The 22,479-nt window shown below is 38.4% G+C and overlaps 2 protein-coding genes across 2 annotated transcripts; one reads left to right on the forward strand and one right to left on the reverse strand.

The window, feature by feature from the left end:
- The first annotated feature begins 81 nt into the window (after positions 1-81).
- On the forward strand, positions 82-13,003 carry LOC134654345 (uncharacterized). The gene is made up of 17 exons (XM_063509809.1): positions 82-184; positions 586-719; positions 945-1,766; positions 1,855-2,024; positions 2,107-2,360; positions 2,449-2,661; positions 2,750-2,932; positions 3,119-3,392; positions 8,720-8,918; positions 9,587-9,746; positions 10,077-10,210; positions 10,427-11,248; positions 11,337-11,506; positions 11,594-11,847; positions 11,936-12,148; positions 12,237-12,419; positions 12,606-13,003. Exons 1-17 carry the CDS (start codon positions 97-99, stop codon positions 12,878-12,880), a joined length of 4,548 nt encoding a protein of 1,515 aa, XP_063365879.1. The 5' UTR covers positions 82-96; the 3' UTR covers positions 12,881-13,003.
- Positions 13,004-17,013: 4,010 nt separating this feature from the next.
- LOC134654083 (arylphorin subunit alpha-like) lies at positions 17,014-22,452 on the reverse strand. Its single transcript, XM_063509501.1, has 5 exons — positions 22,305-22,452; positions 19,436-19,539; positions 18,502-19,308; positions 18,232-18,380; positions 17,014-17,936 (listed from the first exon to the last, which is right to left on the reverse strand). Exons 1-5 carry the CDS (start codon positions 22,417-22,419, stop codon positions 17,093-17,095), a joined length of 2,019 nt encoding a protein of 672 aa, XP_063365571.1. The 5' UTR covers positions 22,420-22,452; the 3' UTR covers positions 17,014-17,092.
- Positions 22,453-22,479: the final 27 nt, after the last annotated feature.

Raw genomic sequence — 22,479 nt, forward strand, 5'->3', positions numbered from 1 at the left:
GACCTATGATAACAAAATCATTCATTTCGTTCTCCGTTATCAGTCCAGGGGCAGTATAAAAGGGGGTGCTGGTGGTCAATGCAGCACTGGCAAAACATGGCTCGTCTCGTGTTGTGTGCTTTGGCGCTCCTAGTGGCCGGCGGGTCATGCGACCCCCTCAAGAAGATTTGGCCCCAAAAGCCTGGTAAGTATTAACTACTAAATATTCTCTCATCAGCGATTTATTCAGTTTTTCGTTAGATGGCATTGCTATTTATGATAATAGCGTTACATAAGCGTGAATTAAATTTCGGAAGCTCATTCTTATTTTAAATTGTAACTACGTTAAAATCTCATTCTGTCTACATTTACTATTACATTTTGCTTATTAATTATCCGTCCCACTTCTTGCATATAAATTGAATAATATATGTATGCAAATAAATAATAATATTTTATTAATATCAATATCTATAAAGTTTGATTTAATTGTTAAAAAAATATTATTGTCAATGAATTATATGTTTTTTTGAAATTAAATTTGTAATTTCAACATTATTAAGCAAAATTATATCTCTGAATAATAACATTAAACATTTGTTTTAGCTGACCAGGCTTCCCTCAAACGTCAGGTCGACCTGTCATCCCTCTTCTACCATATCCATGAGCCCCTTCACTACGAGCCCCTTAAGACCATTGCCAGTACTTGGGAAATCGAGAAGAACATTGAGCACTACAGCGTAAGTCATGAACTAAATACCCATAACTTCACTCAATACTTACTAATGAAACGGGTCATCTTGTGTGTATAAAATGTTTTAGTACCTACCTATGGTTCAACTACTACTTACTATAAAGTGGTTCATACCAAGACATTTGACATATTTACCCCTTGAGTATGAACGATTAAAATGATAACTATGATTATATATTATGTTAGTGTTAAATAGTACCCCTCCTTTCAGAATGTAACTGCTGTCAAGATTTACGTGGATCTCATGGAGTATGGTCTTCTGCCACGTGGGATCCCTTTCTCTATTCTTGAAGAACATCATCAGTTCGAGGCTGAGACTCTCTTCCAGGTTCTGTTCTCCGCGAAGGACTACGATACGTTCTACAAGACTGCCGTATACCTCAGAGACCGTGTTAATGAGAACTTGTACGTCTACGTGCTCACAACCGCCATTTCTCACCGCCCCGACACTCAAGGATTCGTTGTCCCGCCGCTCTACGAAATCTTCCCCTCTTACTTCCACAATGGAGAAGTTATGACCACTGCCCAGAGGATCAACACTCACGGCATGAACCTAGTCGAGCACTACCCGACGACTTACATCTGGAATGACAATGTAGTGATTAGGTGGAACGAGACCGTCTGGCCTTACTTCTCTGTCGATTCCCCTGTCTTCTACTGGACTCACGATTATGCTCTCAACACATGGTACTACAACACCCAAGTGGCTTACCCGAAGTGGCTCGGAAGCGAAACCTGCCCCTTGGTGAAGGACTACCGTGGTGAATGGTTCTGGTACTGGCACAAGCAGCTCCTGTCTCGTTACTACATGGAGAGACTGTCCAACGGTCTTGGTGAGATCCCTGAACTTGAACTACACGGCACTGTTGAGGAAGGTTACACCCCTGGTCTCCTGTACCACAACGGAATCCCATTCCCGGTTAGGCCTAACCATTTCCACCTTTATCAAGAAGACTTCATTCATGAAATTAAGGCTATTGAAGACTACGAGCGTCGTATTCGTGACGCTATCGACGCTGGATACTACATTAACGTAAGTACTTTCTATAAATTATTGTCTATTATTTATATTATATAAAAGTTGCATTTGTTTAACTTAAAATATATCGTTACTTTCTCAGAACTTGGGCGAGCACGTCAGCCTGCGCACTCCTGAATCCATCGATGTTCTCGGACGCCTGATTGAAGCCAACGCTGACTCTCCCAACACCGGTTACTACAAGGACTTCATCACCCTCTGGAAAGAACTCCTCGGAAACTCTATTGTTCACGAGCACGCTTACCACCAGAAGTAAATATTAAATCATTGTTTTTTTACTACTAGGTACTTAGTAGGCATATAAAAGCATTTCATGTATTTATATATTTTCTAGTACCGTGCCCCTGGTCCTGCCTTCCGCTCTGGAGCTCTACCAGACCTCTCTTCGTGACCCCGCTCTCTACATGATCTGGAAGCGTGTGTTGAACCTCTTCAACCTGTGGCACCAGCAGCTGCCTCCCTACAAGCCTGAAGAACTTGCTTTACCCACTGTTACCATCCAGAAGGTTGAGACTGACAAGTTGGTCACCTACTTCGAGAACACCTACGTGAACGTTACCAACCACCTGCACATGAACGATTTTGAAAGTACGTTAGAATAAAAAAAAACGATGTAAGTTTTAGTGCTGCTATTTCCATCCATATATTACTTACAAACTCAATTTTTAATTTACAGGGAAGGTGGTCGTTGATGACGTCAGTGTCCTCGTCCAGGTCCCTCGTCTGAACCACAAGGTCTACCAGATCCGCGTGAACGTCAAGAGCGATGTCGCCAAGACCGTTCTCGTCAAATTGTTCTTGGCTCCCAAATACGACAGCCACGGCTACGAAATCCCTCTTCACCTCAACACTGAAAACTTCTTCCAAATCGACCAGTTCACTCACGACTGTAAGTTAAATGTATAACAGAATGCTTGAATACATTACTTAGCTCCCTTAACATTTGCGATATTTAAATTGTACATTTATTTGTACAGTGCCCGTTGGTGAGCACGTTATCAAACGCGATTCCACACAAAACACATGGACCATTGACGACTGGACCAGCGCTCATGAGGTCTACGAGAAGGCTGAGAACGCCCTGCACGGCAAGGGTCAATTCGTCTTGAGCCAGGCTCAGAACATTGAAGGATTCCCTGAGCGTCTGCTGCTTCCTAAGGGTATGTTTATGCTGAATTACATTGAATTATTATTCAATTTATTTAAATCGTTATAGTTATAATTAAAAAATCCTTTCCCAAGTCTGACAAAATCCTATTGAAGTAAGCCTCATTACATTTGCGCTGTATATTTTATACTTATTACTGATTCTTAGGAAAATGTAACTAAACTGTGCCATTTTCCAGGTCGCGTCGGTGGTATGCCCTTCGTCCTGCTGACTTATATCTCTGAGTACCGCGCACCTAAGGTCCAACTGGGTACTGGTTTCGACCAAGTGGTATCTCCTGGCTTCGGCAGTGGAGCTCGCCGCATGAGCGATGAGCCAATCGGCTTCCCCGTCGACCGTCCTCTGCACCTGTGGCAGATCGAGGACCTGCACAACATCATGGTCCAGGATGTCTTGATCTACCATAAGCCCACCCCCGAGGTTTACGTGCCTCACACCGACACTGCTAACTAAACGTACCTATAATATTACTATGGCTTAAACCTTTGACACTCAACTTTACATCGGATTTATTGATTGTGACTGTTACAGTTTAGTCTTTAGTGATTTTAGTCAAGAAACATTGTATTGTTGAGTAGCGAATGTCACTAATCTGATGTAAATAGTTTGTCCGTGTGTTGTGTTATATATGTATAATATTTATTTGTTACTTATTTTGTGTTTATTTATGTAGAATCCGTTGATTGTATATGTAATAGTATTAATATAGATGAATTATACGAGTCAATATATATTTATGTTATATTTATTTTAGTATATAAATTCCTGTTGGCTGTTAAAGCAATAGTTACCAATCTGCCGAATATTTACATTTAGTAGATTTACGTGTTTTGTTATTTAATGAATAATAATGCTTAGCATAGAATTACCAAATATCTTAATAGTATGTATACATTTGACTCGCCATGCCGTTGTTTTAAATAGTTTTTGTTATAATAATATATATAAGCTTCACGATCTCTCATATAATTCATATTGCATTTATGTTTAAACCATTTAATAAACAAATGAATACTGCGTCTTTTTCTTTTATTATAATGACGAAAATTCAGATATAGAAAAATTGTACCTATCTAACAAGTTATGCTTTTTTTTATAGCTATCAATTACCTAGTTAGATTTACAAATGCAATAAAAGAAACAGCAAAAGAAAATTGTATGTATTTAGGTATAAATAAAAATGTTCAACCATGGTCTAATAAAACATGGTCTTCTCTTCCCAGAGTGACACAGGCCTACGTCACAATAACATTGCCACTTTATTTCAACATAAAATGTTACATGGGTATATTATATCTATGGTTAATAAGTTAAAATATTTCTTTATAATTTTATAATTTTCATTTATATGTACTTTATCTTAAATTTTAAAATAACACGTCATTTTTAATTATTCGTTAGCAATATCTTCCGATTCACGAAAGAAATTTCAGACGTTCGGGTAATTCTGTTTACACTACTGGCAACACAGGATAGCGCTGTCACATTTGACAATCCGCCATTTTGTCCCTGACCGTCATCCTTGTCGAACGCGTGTTAATTGTTATTTCCTTCTCGCTCAGTGTCAGCAGTCGCAGTGTTTTCCAAACTTTTACGTCGTAAGCTTGGTAACAATAATAAGACTAAAAAAATAAATAAAAAAATCGTTAGTAGGTAATCAACTGCAGAAGAAATTAAAATTGCTTAAAGTGTCGAACACCGTTTATTGATTAACTGTGAATTAGTTTTTCAAACGTTTGTCTTGTATAGATAAATAAAGTTTAATTTAATACATTAGATTTGTTTTATTTTACTATGTTTCTACATGAATAACTTAAAATTAATGCCGTTAAAATAATTTTCACCGTTGGTTAATATTCTCCCACATTTTAAAGTTTAAGAACCTATAAACAGCATGATGACGTAGGCCTGTGTCAGTTAGGTCGTTCGCGAATCTCGGAAGAGAGTACCAGGCGGAGTATATTATTATACCATCTGTTCAACTTCGTTTATTTTTGGTAAAATGCAGGTATAATACGATAGATATGCCAATACAGAAAAATATTGAACAGGGAGGTTACTTGGATTGAATAGTAGTTAGGCTGTCTAATATAGATGCTGAAAGATAGTATTCATCATCATCATCCTGGCGTCAATCCCAGCTGTGCCCCCGCGCGGGGCGCGAGGACCCGGGGTCCGCCTTCCGACTCCTTCGTGTCCATGCGGAAAGATAGTATTATTGTAAACTAATTACTTACTTTAATAACTCTGCCATAATTTCTGTTTTCCAAAAAAACACAAGCTCCTAATGAGGATTTATGGACTATTCATCCTAGTTTCAGGTTATTCTAATATGACTTATTCAATAAATAACAGAACAAAAGTAAATAAGTACCTAATTAGAATTAAAAAAAATATTTTATTTGAAGGATAAAATGTACGATTGTCATCTTGGCTAGGCCCCCATTTTAGGTTGATCACAGATCACAGACGGACTGCGTTTCATCTGCACCGTCTTCAAGGCTGAAGAGAAGAGCACCCCAAGATCTTATAAAATAAATATAAGATTTAACGAAATTGATGGGCGTATCAAAGGATATCGCACCATGCACGACTATTAAAAATACTTAATTTCCAGCTAAATGTCAAAGATAGACAGCTTGCAGGATTGAAGTGGAATCAAAAAAAAAAAAAAAAAATCTGCACCGTGTGCAAGTCGGGTGCTTTGTCGAAAATAGGAAGCAGTTCGGTTGCATTCGGTTCGTTTCGGCAATCGGCCCTGAATCAGTCTCACAATTGTTTATTGCACTCATATTAGTATACCTACAGCTCTTTAAAAACTACTTAGTGTAGTTCCACATGAACCCTGTCCTTACAAGATGTCCTTATGAGACAACATGCAACATAGGCTTAAGCCAATTCCTAAGGGCTAGTGTATGATTTATAATGGTCTCTTGTAACCTTTTTTCCAACCTTATCTGTGCCGGTAACGTTATTCGTCCATATTTTCGTTAAAAAATCATTAATAAAAAAAAAAACATTTATTTCGGACGATTGAAATCCATATACTGTTAGTTACAAACTTACAACTGGACTTAAATTACTATGTTATTACTTAAACTAAGATGTTGGGAGGTCCAGTGCCTAACTAGTGCACTATCCCATCTCCCTGCCACAACGGCCAGGCTACTCATAATTTAAATGGCATTTAAATCAATAAAGAAAAACTAAATGTTATTTGACATTTATGTTGCGGACTCCTTTTCAAGACTCTACCTATGTTCAAATAATCTGACGTTGTCATGGCAGTATGTAAATAAACATGTCAATGAAAAAGTGTGATTTTATTTGAGAATGATAATAATATATAATAAATAAATAGAATACCTACCTCCGCTAAACGTATGTATCGTGTTACCGGGCGTCGGTAACATAGTGAGGTAAGTTTTCACTTCTATCGGCACTCCCGGAGTGTAACCGTTGTTGCTTGTTTATCAAGGTGACATTACCGGTGCCTGGGTGCGTATCGGTGGCTATAAACATTTTTATTATAATATCAGTTGCAATAACGCTTATTTAGTATAATTATTAAATGATATAACAACACTGAATATATTTACATATGATATTATTATCGTTTTATATAATGATTGGATATCGTTTTATTGAATTGATCTAATACCATTTAGCATAACATTCTTGAAGTATACCTAATGCATATTTCCTATAGTTACCGAATTGATGATAGTTATAAAGTTATTTCATCTAAAGTAGAAATCGTTATACGGCACGATTCAGGAAATGAATTAGAGATTAACTAGATACGATATAGTAAAGATATGTGACGTCCCACGGGTAAAGGTACCTTATGGCGGTTGGCGCTTACGCTCCAATATTATTGCGGCGCTATGCGACGTAAGCGCCAGCCGCTACCTTACCTTTTCCGTGGAACGTCACATAACTTTACTATTTCATATCTAGTGAATATCTAATTCATTTCCCGAATCGCGGCGCCAGCCGCCACAAGGTACCTTTTGCCGTGGAAGGTCACATATCTTTACTATTTCATAACTAGTGAATCTCTAATTTCATTTCCCGAATCGAGCCGATAACCTTTGTTGATATAATGTATTAGTCATATAATCCCACATTTACTATTAAACACTACAAAAAACGATACTCCTTCTCAGGGCCGGATTAAGCGTGTCGGGGCCCCTAGGCAGTGCAATGTTCGGGGCCCCCTTATAGTCAATTCTGCATACATAATGTTCAGTAAAGGGAAGTAAGTTTTCGGTTTTAATTTCAACCTTCAAGTGTCGGTTGAGCCGATCCGAACAAGCCGAACGATGTGTTTTTCGCTAGGTAGTTAAATATTTTGCGAGGCTGAACAGCGATTTTCCGACCGTAAGACCATACACTAAGCCACATGATTAAAATTAAACTACTAATAATGATTTTCCATGTATTCATTGACCAGTTAAGCTACCATATAGGTACAGGCCCGTCCAGCAAAAAACGCGAGCGAAGCGAGCGCGAATTTTTTTGGAAAAAAAATGTGAGAGCGTGTTAGAAAGGCCGGGCCGGCCCTAAAAATTCGAAGTTCCCTAGTGAGGCGAGCTTTCATGCGAGGTCAAAGCCGTGCTTCAGGACAAGCTCAGCTGGAGCACAGACGCCAACGAATGTCCATTGTATTAAAAAGCGAGACCGCAGGCCGAGCTTGGCGCAGCGAGACCAAAGGCTATTTGGAAGACAAACCAAAAATTAGGTAGCCTCACTTTTGGCTGAAAATCGAGCTCAGCAATCTCCACATTACTTAACAAGCCCAAAGCGTACTTATAACCAGCGAGGTGAGCTTTCATGCGAGGCAAAAGGCCAAGCTTCTGAAATCAATGTTGATATTTGTTAAAAAGCGACGCCGAGGATCGAGCTGTAAGAAAGCAGCGTGCAGCGCTCTGACACGAACCAATCGTCAAATGTTACCCAACAATAATATGTGTCATATGTACAAGAGTTACTCGGAGGGCCGAAGTTCCATTGATGAGGTTTTAGGCCCTCAGGAGCCTGAAATTCGTGCTCGACATTACATACTTTAAAAGCTATAAAATAACATAATTTACATAATCATCTAATGATTGTGTGTCTGAGAAACTGATATTGGACATTAGGTACCATACATTTTTCTTTTGACCATATGAAACAAATATTTTTATTTGGTGCGCGCGGGGCCCCCTAGCCGAGGCGGGGCCAATAGGCAGTTGCCTACTCTGCCTTAGGGTTAATCCGGCCCTGCTCCTTCTACGTATATCGATCTGCTATTTATAACTAGGTAGGTAAGGTTAAGAACTTCCACCCCCATACAAAACGAACCGCTACCAGAAAAGTAGGTTAGGTTAGGTTAGAATTGCGTCCCCCCGCCGGTTGCTCACCTTGTCGTGATGGAGGGGCTTAGTAACCGTGGCTTGGTCACCCACGGTGAAGCGAAGAGGCAACCAGGGCCGGCCTGTTTCAGATGCGGGTTGGCCCGAGGAGGACGCTCCAAGTTGGCTTGTTAAGCCCGCTTGTGACGCGTTGGAGGTGGACCGTCCAGGAAGAGGAGTGTCGGTATTGCGGTGAGCCGTTCTCCCTATCTTCGGCGGCCGAGGTGGGATCGCAGGGGAAGAGGCGTGATGGTATTACGATACGCCACTCTCCCTATCCCCTGCGAACTTGGCGGGGCCGTTCTGCTGTAGCGGCGTTGGTGGGGCTGCAGAGGAAGAGGAGTGTCGGTGTTATGATGTGCCGTTCTCCCTATCCTCTGCAGCCGAGTTGTGGTTTTGCGGCAGAACCATAGACCTGATCTGTCGCCGGGCGTCGGGGAATTATCTGGCGTCCGTGGCTTCCTTGTGGCGGGCTCGGGGGGGTCCGCTACAGTGCAGAACGGAGGCCGAGGAGGAAGGCGCGTCGAACCATCTGGCGCGCCTAACGTGAAGGACCTTCGGGCATTCGCGAAGGAGCCGCTCGTAGGCAGCTGCCGCCGGTGGGGTCGCGGATGAGTACGCAAGCGTTCCCGTAACCCCACCAATAGGGCGGCGAGGCGGCATATGGGGGGTTTTTAGTGGGTATACCGTGGGCCTCATTAGCCTAGACGGGAGTCCCACATAACCACTCGGGTCACCCCTTGCACCCGTGTGGTATGCGGAATGCATTTTCCCCCCTAATAAAAAAATGGGTTAGAATTGCGTCCATTACACAAAACAAACCACTACCAGAATACTAGGTTAGGTTAGGTTGGAATTGCGACCCCTACATAAAATGAAAGAAAAGAAGTTTAGATTAGGTAAATAAAAGGCAATTTGCAAAAATACCTATATTATACCGAATAATACTTATATGTATAATAAAAATTGTATAATAAATGAGCATTATATCACATGATCGTTATAAGAAATAAGTGTTATACGTGTGTTATACCGAAATATAATTATATAAAATAATTTTAATCATTTTAATAATATACCAAATGTATATTGTATAAAATGAGTGATTATATTTTCTGAAATTCTATTAAATGTTGATATATCGACGGAAAATATATTAATTATTTTTATATCGATCAATACATACCCCCGGTGCCTGACCTATGATAACCATATATGAATCAACATATCTGATAACAAAATACATTTAGTTCGGTTCTCCGTTATCAGTCCTGGGGCAGTATAAAAGGGGGTGCTGGTGGTCAATGCAGCACTGGCAAAACATGACTCGTCTCGTGTTGTGTGCTTTGGCGCTCCTAGTGGCCGGCGGGTCTTGCGACTCCCTCAAGAAGATCTGGCCCCAGAAACCTGGTAAGTCACCACTATTCTCTCATCAGCGATTTATTCAGTTTTTAGTGAGATGATTAGGCATTATTTTATGATAATGGCGTTACATAAGCGTGAATTAAATGAATCAGTCGGAAGCTCATTCTTCTTTTAGTATGTTAAATGCTCATTCTGTCTTCTTGGCATTTTGCTTATAACTTATGTAGAGTAAATTGTGAATAGGTAGATCCATTAATTATCCGTCCCATTTCTTATGTATAAATTTGTGATTTCAACATTGTTCAGCAAAATTATTGAGTGTAATAATAAGTATATAGTATATCTCTAAATAATAACATTAAACATTTGTTTTAGCTGACCAGGCTTCCCTCAAGCGTCAGGTTGACCTGTCATCCCTCTTCTACCATATCCATGAACCTCTTCACGACGAGCCACTTAAGACCATTGCCAGTACTTGGGAAATCGAGAAGAACATTCAGCACTACAGCGTAAGTCATAAACTAAATACTCATAACTTCACTCAAGACTAATGAAACGGGTCACCTAGTATGGTTAAAATGTTTTAGTATGGGTCAATGGGGCTTAGGATAAAGTGATCCATACTAAGACATTTGACATATACCTACCCCTGAGTATAAACGATTAAAATTATAACTATGATTATATATTATGTGTGTTAAATAATATCTCTCCTTAATTTACAGAATGTAACTGCTGTCAAGATTTACGTGGATCTCATGGAGTATGGTCTACTGCCACGTGCGGTGCCTTTCTCTATTCTTGAAGAATATCATCAGTTCGAGGCTGAGACTCTCTTCCAAGTTCTGTTCTCCGCTAAGGACTACGATACGTTCTACAAGACTGCCGTGTACCTCAGAGACCGTGTTAATGAGAACTTGTACGTCTACGTGCTCACAACCGCCATTTCTCACCGCCACGACACTCAAGGATTCGTTGTCCCGCCCCTCTACGAAATCTTCCCCTCTTACTTCCACAATGGAGAAGTTATGACCACTGCCCAGAGGATCAACACTCACGGCATGCACCTAGTCGAGCATTACCCGACGACTTACATCTGGAATGACAATGTAGTGATTAGGTGGAACGAGACCGTCTGGCCTTACTTCTCTGTCGATTCCCCTGTCTTCTACTGGACTCACGATTATGCTCTCAACACATGGTACTACAACACCCAAGTGGCTTACCCGAAGTGGCTCGGAAGCGAAACCTGCCCCTTGGTGAAGGACTACCGTGGTGAATGGTTCTGGTACTGGCACAAGCAGCTCCTGTCTCGTTACTACATGGAGAGACTGTCCAACGGTCTTGGTGAGATCCCTGAACTTGAACTGCACGGCATTGTTGAGGAAGGTTACACCCCTGGTCTCCTGTACCACAACGGAATCCCATTCCCGGTTAGGCCTAACCACTTCCACCTTTATCAAGAAGACTTCATTCATGAAATTAAGGCTATTGAAGACTACGAGCGTCGTATTCGTGACGCTATCGACGCTGGATACTACATTAACGTAAGTACTTTCTATAAATTATTGTCTATTATTTATATTATATAAAAGTTGCATTTGTTTAACTTAAAATATATCGTTACTTTCTCAGAACTTGGGCGAGCACGTCAGCCTGCGCACTCCTGAATCCATCGATGTTCTCGGACGCCTGATTGAAGCCAACGCTGACTCTCCCAACACCGGTTACTACAAGGACTTCATCACCCTCTGGAAAGAACTCCTCGGAAACTCTATTGTTCACGAGCACGCTTACCACCAGAAGTAAATATTAAAGCATTGTTTTTTTTTTACTACTAAGGTACTTATAGGTAGTAGGTATATAAAAGCATTTCATGATGTATTTTCCAGTACCGTGCCCTTGGTCCTGCCTTCCGCTCTGGAGCTCTACCAGACCTCTCTTCGTGACCCCGCTTTCTACATGATCTGGAAGCGTGTGTTGAACCTCTTCGACCTGTGGCACCAGCAGCTGCCTCCCTACAAGCCTGAAGAACTTGCTTTACCTGCTGTTACCATCCAGAAGGTTGAGACTGACAAGTTGGTCACCTACTTCGAGAACACCTACGTGAACGTTACCAACCACCTGCACATGAACGACTTTGAAAGTACGTTGGAATAAAAAAAAACTACGTTATTTTTAGTGCTGCTATTTCCATCCATATATGACTTACAAACTCAATTTTTAATTTACAGGAAAGGTGGTCGTTGATGACGTCAGTGTCCTCGTCCAGGTCCCTCGTCTGAACCACAAGGTCTACCAGATCCGCGTGAACGTCAAGAGCGAAGTCGCCAAGACCGTTCTCGTCAAATTGTTCTTGGCTCCCAAATACGACAGCCACGGCTACGAAATCCCTCTTCACCTCAACACTGAAAACTTCTTCCAAATCGACCAGTTCACTCACGACTGTAAGTTAAATGTATAACAGAATGCTTGAATACATTACATAGCTCCCTTAACATTTGCGATATTTAAATTGTACATTTATTTGTACAGTGCCCGTTGGTGAGCACGTTATCAAGCGCGATTCCACCCAAAACACATGGACCATTGACGACTGGACCAGCGCTCATGAGGTCTACGAGAAGGCTGAGAACGCCCTGCACGGCAAGGGTCAATTCGTCTTGAGCCAGGCTCAGAACATTGAAGGATTCCCTGAGCGTCTGCTGCTTCCTAAGGGTATGTTTATGCTGAATTACATTGAATTATTATTCAATTTATTTAAATCGTTATAGTTATAATTAAAAAATCCTTTCCCAAGTCTGACAAAATCCTATTGAAGTAAGCCTCATTACATTTGCGCTGTATATTTTATACTTATTACTGATTCTTAGGAAAATGTAACTAAACTGTGCCATTTTCCAGGTCGCGTCGGTGGTATGCCCTTCGTCCTGCTGACTTATATCTCTGAGTACCGCGCGCCTAAGGTCCAACTGGGTACTGGTTTCGACCAAGTGGTATCTCCTGGCTTCGGCAGTGGAGCTCGCCGCATGAGCGATGAGCCAATCGGCTTCCCCGTCGACCGTCCTCTGCACCTGTGGCAGATCGAGGACCTACACAACATCATGGTCCAGGATGTCTTGATCCACCATAAGCCCACCCCCGAGGTAAACGTGCCTCACACCGACACTGCTAACTAAACGTACCTATAATATTACTATGGCTTAAACGTTTGATACTCAACGTTACATCGGATTTATTGACTGTGACTGTTACAGTTTAGTCTTTAGTGATTTTAGTCAAGAAACATTGTATTGTTGAGTAGCGATTCGAATGTCACACAAATCTGATGTAGATAGTTTGTCCGCGTGTTGTGTTATATGTATATATATAATATTTATTTGTTACTTATTTCGTGTTTATTTATGTGCAAACCGTTGATTGTATATGTACTAGTATGAATATAGATGAATTATACGAGTCAATATATATTTATGTTATATTTATTTTAGTTAATAAATGCCTGTTGGCTGTTAAAACAATAGTTACCAATCTGCCGAATATTTACATTTCGTAGATTTACGTATTTAGTTATATAATGAATAATAATGTTTAGTATATATAAATATATAATAGTTTACCAAATATCTTAATAGTATGTATACATTTGACCCACCATACCGTTGTTTTAAATAGTTTTTGTTATAATAATATATATTAGCTTCACGATCTCTCATATAATTTACATTGCATTTATGTTTAAACCATTAAATAAACTAATGAATACTAAGTTTTTTCTTTTAAAATATCTATCTAACAAATAATGTATTTTTGCAGACTGGCCAACGATAGACCCAAATATCTGCTAATACAGACAACAAGAAACTTCGCACCCACATTTATACATAGGTACCAGTCGCGTTTAGTTAGATTTACAAATGCAAAAAAAGAAAAAAACGGAAAACTTAGATATGTAACATAACAAAGAAAAAATATTGTTCTACTTCATTTATTTTTATTAAAATGTAGGTAATAATATGGAATAAGTACCATGACTATTTCAGATATAGGTAGGAAAGTAATAACATAGAGAAATATAGTAAAACAAGAGTGCTCACTCCATACATAAGTTCAGACTATTAATTTCAGTGTCTACATCTAGCATCGAGTAGCGGAACTATCAGTACTGCTACTTGACAATAGATGTAGCACCGACCGGAAAGTCTTATCTCAACAGCATAAGACTTTCCGGTCAGTGCTACATCTATTATCAAGTAGCAGTAATTACCTATTTAAGTATTATTTTATTTGGTATTATGAAATTGTTTCAGCTATTTTGGCACTTGATGCCATCTCTTAGCGCGCATATTTACTAGAATGGGCTTTACACAAATTAGTATAGATGGCGCTGCATGTGTCTTAGCCAGAACAGCGCACGATATTCGGTTAAGTACTTACTTATCTGAAAACATTTAGCCGCTACTCGTTCATAGAGGGCGCTAGGAACATAATAATATTAGAAAACTGTTCTCATAAGAACGCAAGCTATCTGCCATCGCCAGAAAACAAGCAAGTTATATTATTAATTTGTTAGATTATTGCTACATATTTACCTAAAATTATTCATATGACAGTATATTTACCTACTAACTATAAAAAATAAAGTATCAGGTAGTTACCTACATACATATTAAAACATGAGTAGGTATTTTACCTTCTCTTGTACATATCTTACAAGAGGGGTATCTAGAATGCTTATTATTAGCCTCTCTAAACTATACCTATTGGTCTTAATAGTTCTAATTGACTTTTACACATTAACACACATTTTTATTAGTGTCTTCTTGTCAAAGTTTCTAATAGGGTTGAGGTTTCAGCTCTCTACTCATCTACTCTGCTTTTGATAGTCTTTATTTAAGACTGATTCTAGATATCCCTCCTCCGGAAAAACGCGATTGCTTTGATTGTAATGTGCATCATATGCTGCATCTACCACAATCTGTTTATTACTTATCTATGCTTTCTTTGTTTACATTTTTGTAATTATCTGTTTATCGTACATTGTTGATATCTTTGTAGGATGTGGCTAGGACAAAGGGAACAGATACTATAAATTACTATAATAGTTGACGACCGCCGTAGTTGTGATCGTATAGATAGAAGAACAATGAATACTATTGTAATGCTAGTAGCTCTGGTCATGTTGGCGTCGGCCAAGACAACGTCAAGTGTCCCTCAGGTGCTTCCCAGATTATGTATTTTTACTCTACTATTACAAGTGGGGGAGGCCTTTGCCCAGCAGTGGGACATTAGAGGCTCCTAATAATAATAATTACAAAGTAAAAAAAGCGGCCAAGTGCGAGTCGGACTCGCCCATGAAGGGTTCCGTATTTAGGGGATTTATGACGTATTAAAAAAAAACTACTTACTAGATCTCGTTCAAACCAATTTTCGGTGGATGTTTGCATGGTAATGTACATCATATATTTTTTTTAGTTTTATCATTCTCTTATTTTAGAAGTTACAGGGGTGGGGGGGACACACATTTTACCACTTTGGAAGTGTCTCTCGCGCAAACTATTCAGTTTAGAAAAAAAATATATTAGAAACCTCAATATCATTTTTGAAGACCTATCCATAACCCGTCCTGGGTTCAAATCGGCTTTATAGGCAGGGTAACTTCACTACCGACTAGACCAGACCTAATATTAGCATTACCATTGGCAGATTATAATAACCTTTTTATTTTCAGTGAATACTCATGGGATCGAGATCATCAATATCCAGGTTGAAGAATTGAGCTCCTTTTTCGAATTCGACAACTCTGATAGCCCCAAGCGCATATTTCAGAATCTTAAAACTGCAGTACCTATTCAAAGGCCGCGAAGCTGAAGTGACTCGCAATTCGCAATCCCTTCTCGGTCATTATTGATGTCAGGGCTGCCGCCGTTACTAACCCTTAAATGTATGACTTTTTCTTTTTGCCCGAAATTAATATACGTATCTCATAATTGTTTTCCGATTCTAGGAAAAATAGTAAAAAAAAAATATAACTTCAATTTTCACTGCGAAATCAGTGTTAGAAGTTGAATTGGCTAAATCATATTTATGTAAATATGTAATTTTCAGTAATAGATATATGATTTTTTTTACTACCATTAGAAAGATACACTATTTGTGATATACCTATGACAAAGTTTTTAAATATAAAATAATTACAAACCCCGAAAACACCGTTCAAAATCACATACTAAAAATTATCAACTTCTGGATTTTTCCAAGCTTTCCGACTTTTCGTCTTAAAACGAATTACATTTTTATAAATTAAAAATATTGCGTAAATTTAACCCTTAAATCATCACCCTACTACTTGACGTTTGGTATAAAGGTGCATTCAAGAACGTAAGCCTTTTTTTTAAATCTGTGAGCTGTCTAATGCTTTGTAGACATTTGGCAACACTATGCATTTAAGGGTTAAAATGTACTTGGGTCCCAAATACGACGTCAATGGCAATCTTATTACCATTGAAAACAACTGGGTGAACTTCGTCGAACTGCCCTAGTAGCACGGTCGCATTTTTATCGTTTATCACCATGCCTGTCACGTTCTAACAAGTATGTACGTGCGAAAGTGACGGGCATAGTGATAGTCGATAAAAATGGAACCGTGCTGAGCCCCCTGGACTGGTCCATTCAGAGAGTCACACCTGAAGGAAACACTATAGTACGCACCTCACAATTCGATTCGTTTCTTATTATTCGTTTACTTGGAATATTGCAGAACCAAGGTCTCAATGTAGCCGTGTCCATTGAAAAATGGCTTATATAGCCACCTGACACCTGACACCCGACTGAAAAGGAAGGCGACTAGGAACGCCTAAAGCTATTAAGAGCTAGTCTCATAGAAGTTTTATTTTAAATAAATAATGTATTATTTTTACATAATTTTTTGAACATTGGATAATGTGTTCATAATGTTTCTTAAAATTTAATTTAATTTATAATCTATCGTAAGTATTTTCAATTACACAAACGATTTTACCTTAAATTGCGACGTTTCAGCTGGGTCGCACCAGCTGCTGTGATCACGGAAAGACTGACGTCCCAGCAAATGTTCACGGAAATATAAATAAAACAACACTGAACTACCCGAAATTTTCGGGGAAGACAAAGAAATTGCAGCTAGGTACTCGTTAAAGTACTACAGTCAAAATAAAACTAATAGTTAATTGGTATAAAAAATATTTATTTTTGCTACTTGCTAATTACAAAACACCTAATCTAATGTAATTTACATAATGGCAATGGGTAGGTGCAATTGTGTCACATATTCAGCATCCGAACCAAACCGATTCCCACAATTTTATTTTCTGTTGCTAATTTCGACCAACATTTTGTTAAAAGCTATGTATTTAATATAAATTTGATGAAAAGTAATCACTAGAATCAACTGGACAGGTTTTGTGATAAATCGATATATTATAAAACTTACAGTTTTCATAACATTCATCTTGGACTGTTAGTTGTCTATGGAAGGGGAATCCTAAAGGCTTCTTATCAACTTCATTCAAAACTTGATTATAATAATTGCTAATAGGCGCCACTTCATCAAATGAAGACTTTTCAGTTTGTGTTACCATAATAAAAAGAGTTAAATTGAGACCTTCTTCTAACCCTTTAGGTATTACAAGGTTTTTAGGGAATTTGAATAGGTTAAACTTATTAGTTTTCTTGTCTGATGTTTCCATATTATAATATTCATCAGAAGAAAATCTATCAGACGCGTCAGAAGACCAACTTAAAATATTAAGTCCTTGTTTAACTTGTGTTCTATAAGCATCTAACTCAAAAAATCTGTCATAAATTTGCCAGCAATCTTTAGCGTTACACAGAGGACCTAGGAAAAGCCGTACAATAACATCCGATTCGGTTGTTGAATCAAGCGTAAAGTTGAGCATGAATGGCAAATGATTCAATCTCCTTTGCCTCGCTGTAATTACAAGGGTTGATTGTAAATTGCCACCTCCTAATCCCTTATTTAAACTAAATTTGTAGTAATCGAAGTATGTTGTGATGTTTGTGAAATGATTATCAATTATAGCTAAGTTTTTGTTCTGGTATTGAGCTAAGTCGAAATTGTCTAACGTTTTCCTATATTCCGTAAAATATTCCAAAAGACTTTTAATAAGATGCCAGTACGTTTGGTCTCTCAGTGAGGTATGGGGGAAGTGCAGCACTGACGGGGCTGGGTTATACCTGAAAAAGAAAAATAAATTAAGTACAGTAAGATATTGCTAAAATTAAGTAGGTTAGTTATAGGTGTATGATGATATGGGAACTTTCATTGTTCATTAAACTGAACAGTAAGTACAGCACACTAAACTACGTGAAACGGAACCTAAATTGATATGAATTTTAGGCATTTTTTTAGTAAAATTAGCTTCCATAAAACCACTAGAGAGCAATAGTTTGTTACTGGGAATAATACTTACTTAAAGTAAATAAATCTAGCACCAAAGTATCAACATATATTATTTATGTAAAAACTTACCAGTCGATGGGATAACCATTGCCGCCATAGCCATAAATCGATCTGATGATCTTTACAGATTTCAGGCTATCTAGATTAGCACGAACCAGTTTGGATAGTAGATCTATGTTGTACTCTCCCGCCATGGGAACGGTTGTACCATTACTATCCTGTGAAGAGAAAGTTTGCATTATAAATATTACTTTACAAGGTTTTCTTTATAACGACATAATGTCAAAAGGAAAATATAAATGATTTCTATTTTTGAATATAAGTACGCAAAAAACATACCACTAATAGTCCTCGAGAAATGCATTCTCTTATGGCAATGTCAATTGATTTCAGACGAGCTCTTCCATCATTCCATTCCTTAAAAGATGATTTAATAGGGAATGGCAAGCCATAGTCATGCATCAAGTAGGAATTGTAACTATTTAAGTTTATATCGCAAGTTTCATTACAATCCTTGTTGAGGTGTTCCTTTTCAAGTTGGTAACGTGCCATAAGTTGTTTGTGTGTAAAATAATAATGTTCAGCGTGGCGTGGGTTAAGCAAATCTAATTCATCGTTGCTCATCCAAAACGGATGCAATAAATGAACTCCGTAATAGTAACTATTAAGAGCAATATCTTCTTTGAAATAATTTATTTCTCGATCACAACCATTTTGCGGTAAGTTCCAACCGGAATAGTTAGTATTAATCGATAGTACATCATCAGTTCTATAATATTGGTTAAGTTTGGCATCTTCATCGTTAAACATGCCATTGCCTAGTTTTAGGTGCATAGCTTTCCACATTGCTTCACTGTTAACAAAATGGTTTGGTTTCTTAATAAATGGAGGTAACATTTCTTCTTTCTTAAATTTGTTACCGTAGAGAGATGCTAATCGCCAAGCGTAGTCAAACATATCTTTATTAATGTTAACTCTGGCCCATCGTACAATGGCGTCAAACTTGTCATCATCTACATCCAGTAACAGGCGAAACAATGCAACAGTAGCCTCTCTCATGTTATCATCATAAATATTGAAGGTCAGTCCAAGTTTGGTATGACCTTTTTTCAAAATCTCGAGCATACGCTTGTAGCTTGATTTATCCTGTAAATGAGATGAAATAATAAAATTGTATGTAATACATAAAACTCGTACATAACTTTTTATCTGTTATATTTTTTTAATGTAAACTAAGCGTTCTTAATATCAAAATATTGCTTATAAATCTCACCTTATTTACAACTTCAGCCAATGCAGGTTTAATAAAATAATCATTCTTCTGAGGCGAAAAGCCCGAAGGCACGATCTTCATAACTGAAGCATCATCAGAGAATTCTGTAAATAAACATTGCTTTTATTTGGATATCGAATTGTTGTCGTAGACACAAATGAGTTTTTAGCTAGTCTGTCCTAGTTATTATGTTTTACACATATAGACCGGGATCTCTAGAAGAGTGTTGTATGCATAATTGTTAGACCGCAGTTTGATTTCTGATCCTTGTAGTAGGGCTCCTGGGCTACAAGAAACCTGATGTTGCCGGGCTGAAAAGTGGTGCCGTTCCCCCCACCACCCCCTTGAAAATTCCCTATAAAATGTTCATAGTCTTCGAGATTCTAATGGATTTAATTTATTTTTAATAACTTATTCGTGTTAAAATAAGCTGCTATAACACATACCGTGATATATAGAATAGTTTGACGGAGCTGTTTCGACGGTCGAGGCTTAGCGAGGTCGTCAAGTAATAACTTATACAAACGTTTGACCGTTTTTTACAGGTGCACGACATAGTGTGGCACTGAGCTGAGCTGAACTTTACCAGCATCGCTACTTAAGCCATGTAAATGCAAACATTTACATGGCTTAAGTAGCGATGCTGGTAAAGTTTTTTTTCGTCAATTTCTTTGCGTACAAGTATCCATTATGTTCCTCGTAACCAAATTTGACAAAATCAATATTTTCAATAATGGGTTCAGAAGATTTCCAGAGATAAACCTGTGCTGAAACTCTTAAACAATGCAAGAATAGTGCATCCGAGGTACATATTATTCGCGACAAATTTATGCTATTGATGTCGGAGTTTGTCAGCTGTTGTTTGCTGTTTAGAAATTAGATACGTGCAAACTTTTCCAAAATCTGAAATTGCTGTCCAGTTATCTGAAAATCCTGCACAAAATCAAGAGTCGCGGCACTTAGCATCTGTTTTTTGGTACCAATGCGACTAGTGGTATCACAGCCAGTTAGGGAGTGCAGTGCAGTTAGAACATTGCATACTGTTTCGCCAAGAGACTGTGCAGCTGAATGGCACCCAAGCATTCGATTTTTCTAGCGTGATCCTTCGAACCATAAACCACAAACCCATCGTTTGAAGTTCACGCCAGAAATAAACATCTAACACGAAGATATCTGTATCAGAGAATTATTATCTCGGCATGGTTGTGATGTTTGATATCATGAAATATATAGCAGAACATTCTTGAATCAGCCTCTAAATGGTTAGATTTTAGATTATTAACTTCGGTAAAAGCGGCACCTTGTAATTTAAAATATTTTGTGGGATCTTCAAACCCACCGAAAATATAGGTATCTCTCGGTTATCGTCTAATGTGGCATAAGTGCAAGCATGAGAACAAATACATTTTACAAGTTGTAACTTATTTTCAGCGCTCAAAAAGAAACGTCTGCAATCCGCAGGTATTTTGGTCCACCCATTTTTGACTTTTTAGGGTTCCGTACCCAAAGGGTAAAAACGGGACCCCATTACTAAGACTCCGCTGTCCGTCCGTCCGTCCGTCCGTCTGTCACCAGGCTGTATCTCACGAACCGTGATAGCTAGACAGTTGAAATTTTCACAGATGATGTATTTCTGTTGCCGCTATAACAACAAATACTAAAAACAGAATAAAATAAAGATTTAAGTGGGGCTCCCATACAACAAACGTGATTTTTGACCGAAGTTAAGCAACGTCGGGCGGGGTCAGTACTTGGATGGGTGACCGTTTATTTGCTTGTTTTTTGTTGATGGTGCGGAACCCTCCGTGCGCGAGTCCGACTCGCACTTGGCCGGTTTTTTTAATATACTATCATAACGTCGTATAAACAGTATTAGACCAGAAGAAATTATTTGAAAAACTTAAAGAAAAACTTACAAAAAGGTTAATCTGTATGGTTTTTATCATCATTCTGTTACCTGTATGTGCCTATATATTTAAAAAAAAACTATCCAATATAGATTTAACTTCCTTGTGGTGTGCAAATTATTTTACTAGTCCATCTTTGAACTGCTCCTAAAACTTATTACTTGACGACCTCGCTAAGCCTCGACCGTCAAAAACAGCTCCGTCATACTACTCTATATATCATGGTATATGTTATAGCTGCTTATTTTAACACGAATAAGTTATTAGAAAGAAATTAAATCCATTAGAATCTCGAAGACTATGAACATTTTATAGGGGATTTTCAAGGGGGTGGTGTGGGGAACGGCACCACTTTTCAGCCCGGCAACATCAGGTTTCTTGTAGCCTAGGAGCCCTACTACAAGGATCAGAAGTCAAACTGCGGTCTAACAATTATACATACGACACTCTTCTAGAGATCCTGGTCTAATACTAATGACTTGTCAACGAACATTTCGGTTGATATATTTTTTTGTTCATTTTTGTATTTTAAAATACATTAATAATGTGGTTGTCAGTTTAATTATCGTACAATTTTGGATTAGTGGTAAGTAAATACCAAAAATTGAATGTATGAGTCTATGTATGTATTTACTTGGGATTACGTTACGACTGCGGGTTGCAGTTGCGTTCTATGAGATGATGATGAGACTCTCGCGACAGGTTCTTTGATAGCATGCATTTCTCAATGGCAACGGCTTAATGCATTTTTGTCATTATTAGAATGTTCAATTTGTCACTTTTTTTTTATAAAGGAGGTTGACAGTAACTTGCCTATTTCCCACTGCTGCAACGCTGCAGGGATCCGATATATAGGGGAGGCCTTTGCCCAGCAGTGGAACATTCATATAGGCTATTTTTTTTGCAGTAACTCATTGATACATATATATGTCTATAGAAATCGATATAATATTATAGCATACCTCCTTCGTTGACTATAGCTCGATACTCTTCAGCCGGAGCAGATGCAGTGGTAGTCACGAGAAAAAGAATCCAGAGAAACATGTTCCCTCTTTGATTGAATTCACGACGGACCATTGAGCCCAACTAAGCACTTCGATAGAGACAGGGACTATATGTAGCTGGAAGCACGTAACT

Source organism: Cydia amplana, chromosome 14 (assembly GCF_948474715.1).
Source record: "Cydia amplana chromosome 14, ilCydAmpl1.1, whole genome shotgun sequence".
NCBI classification, from domain to species: Eukaryota; Metazoa; Arthropoda; class Insecta; order Lepidoptera; family Tortricidae; genus Cydia; species Cydia amplana.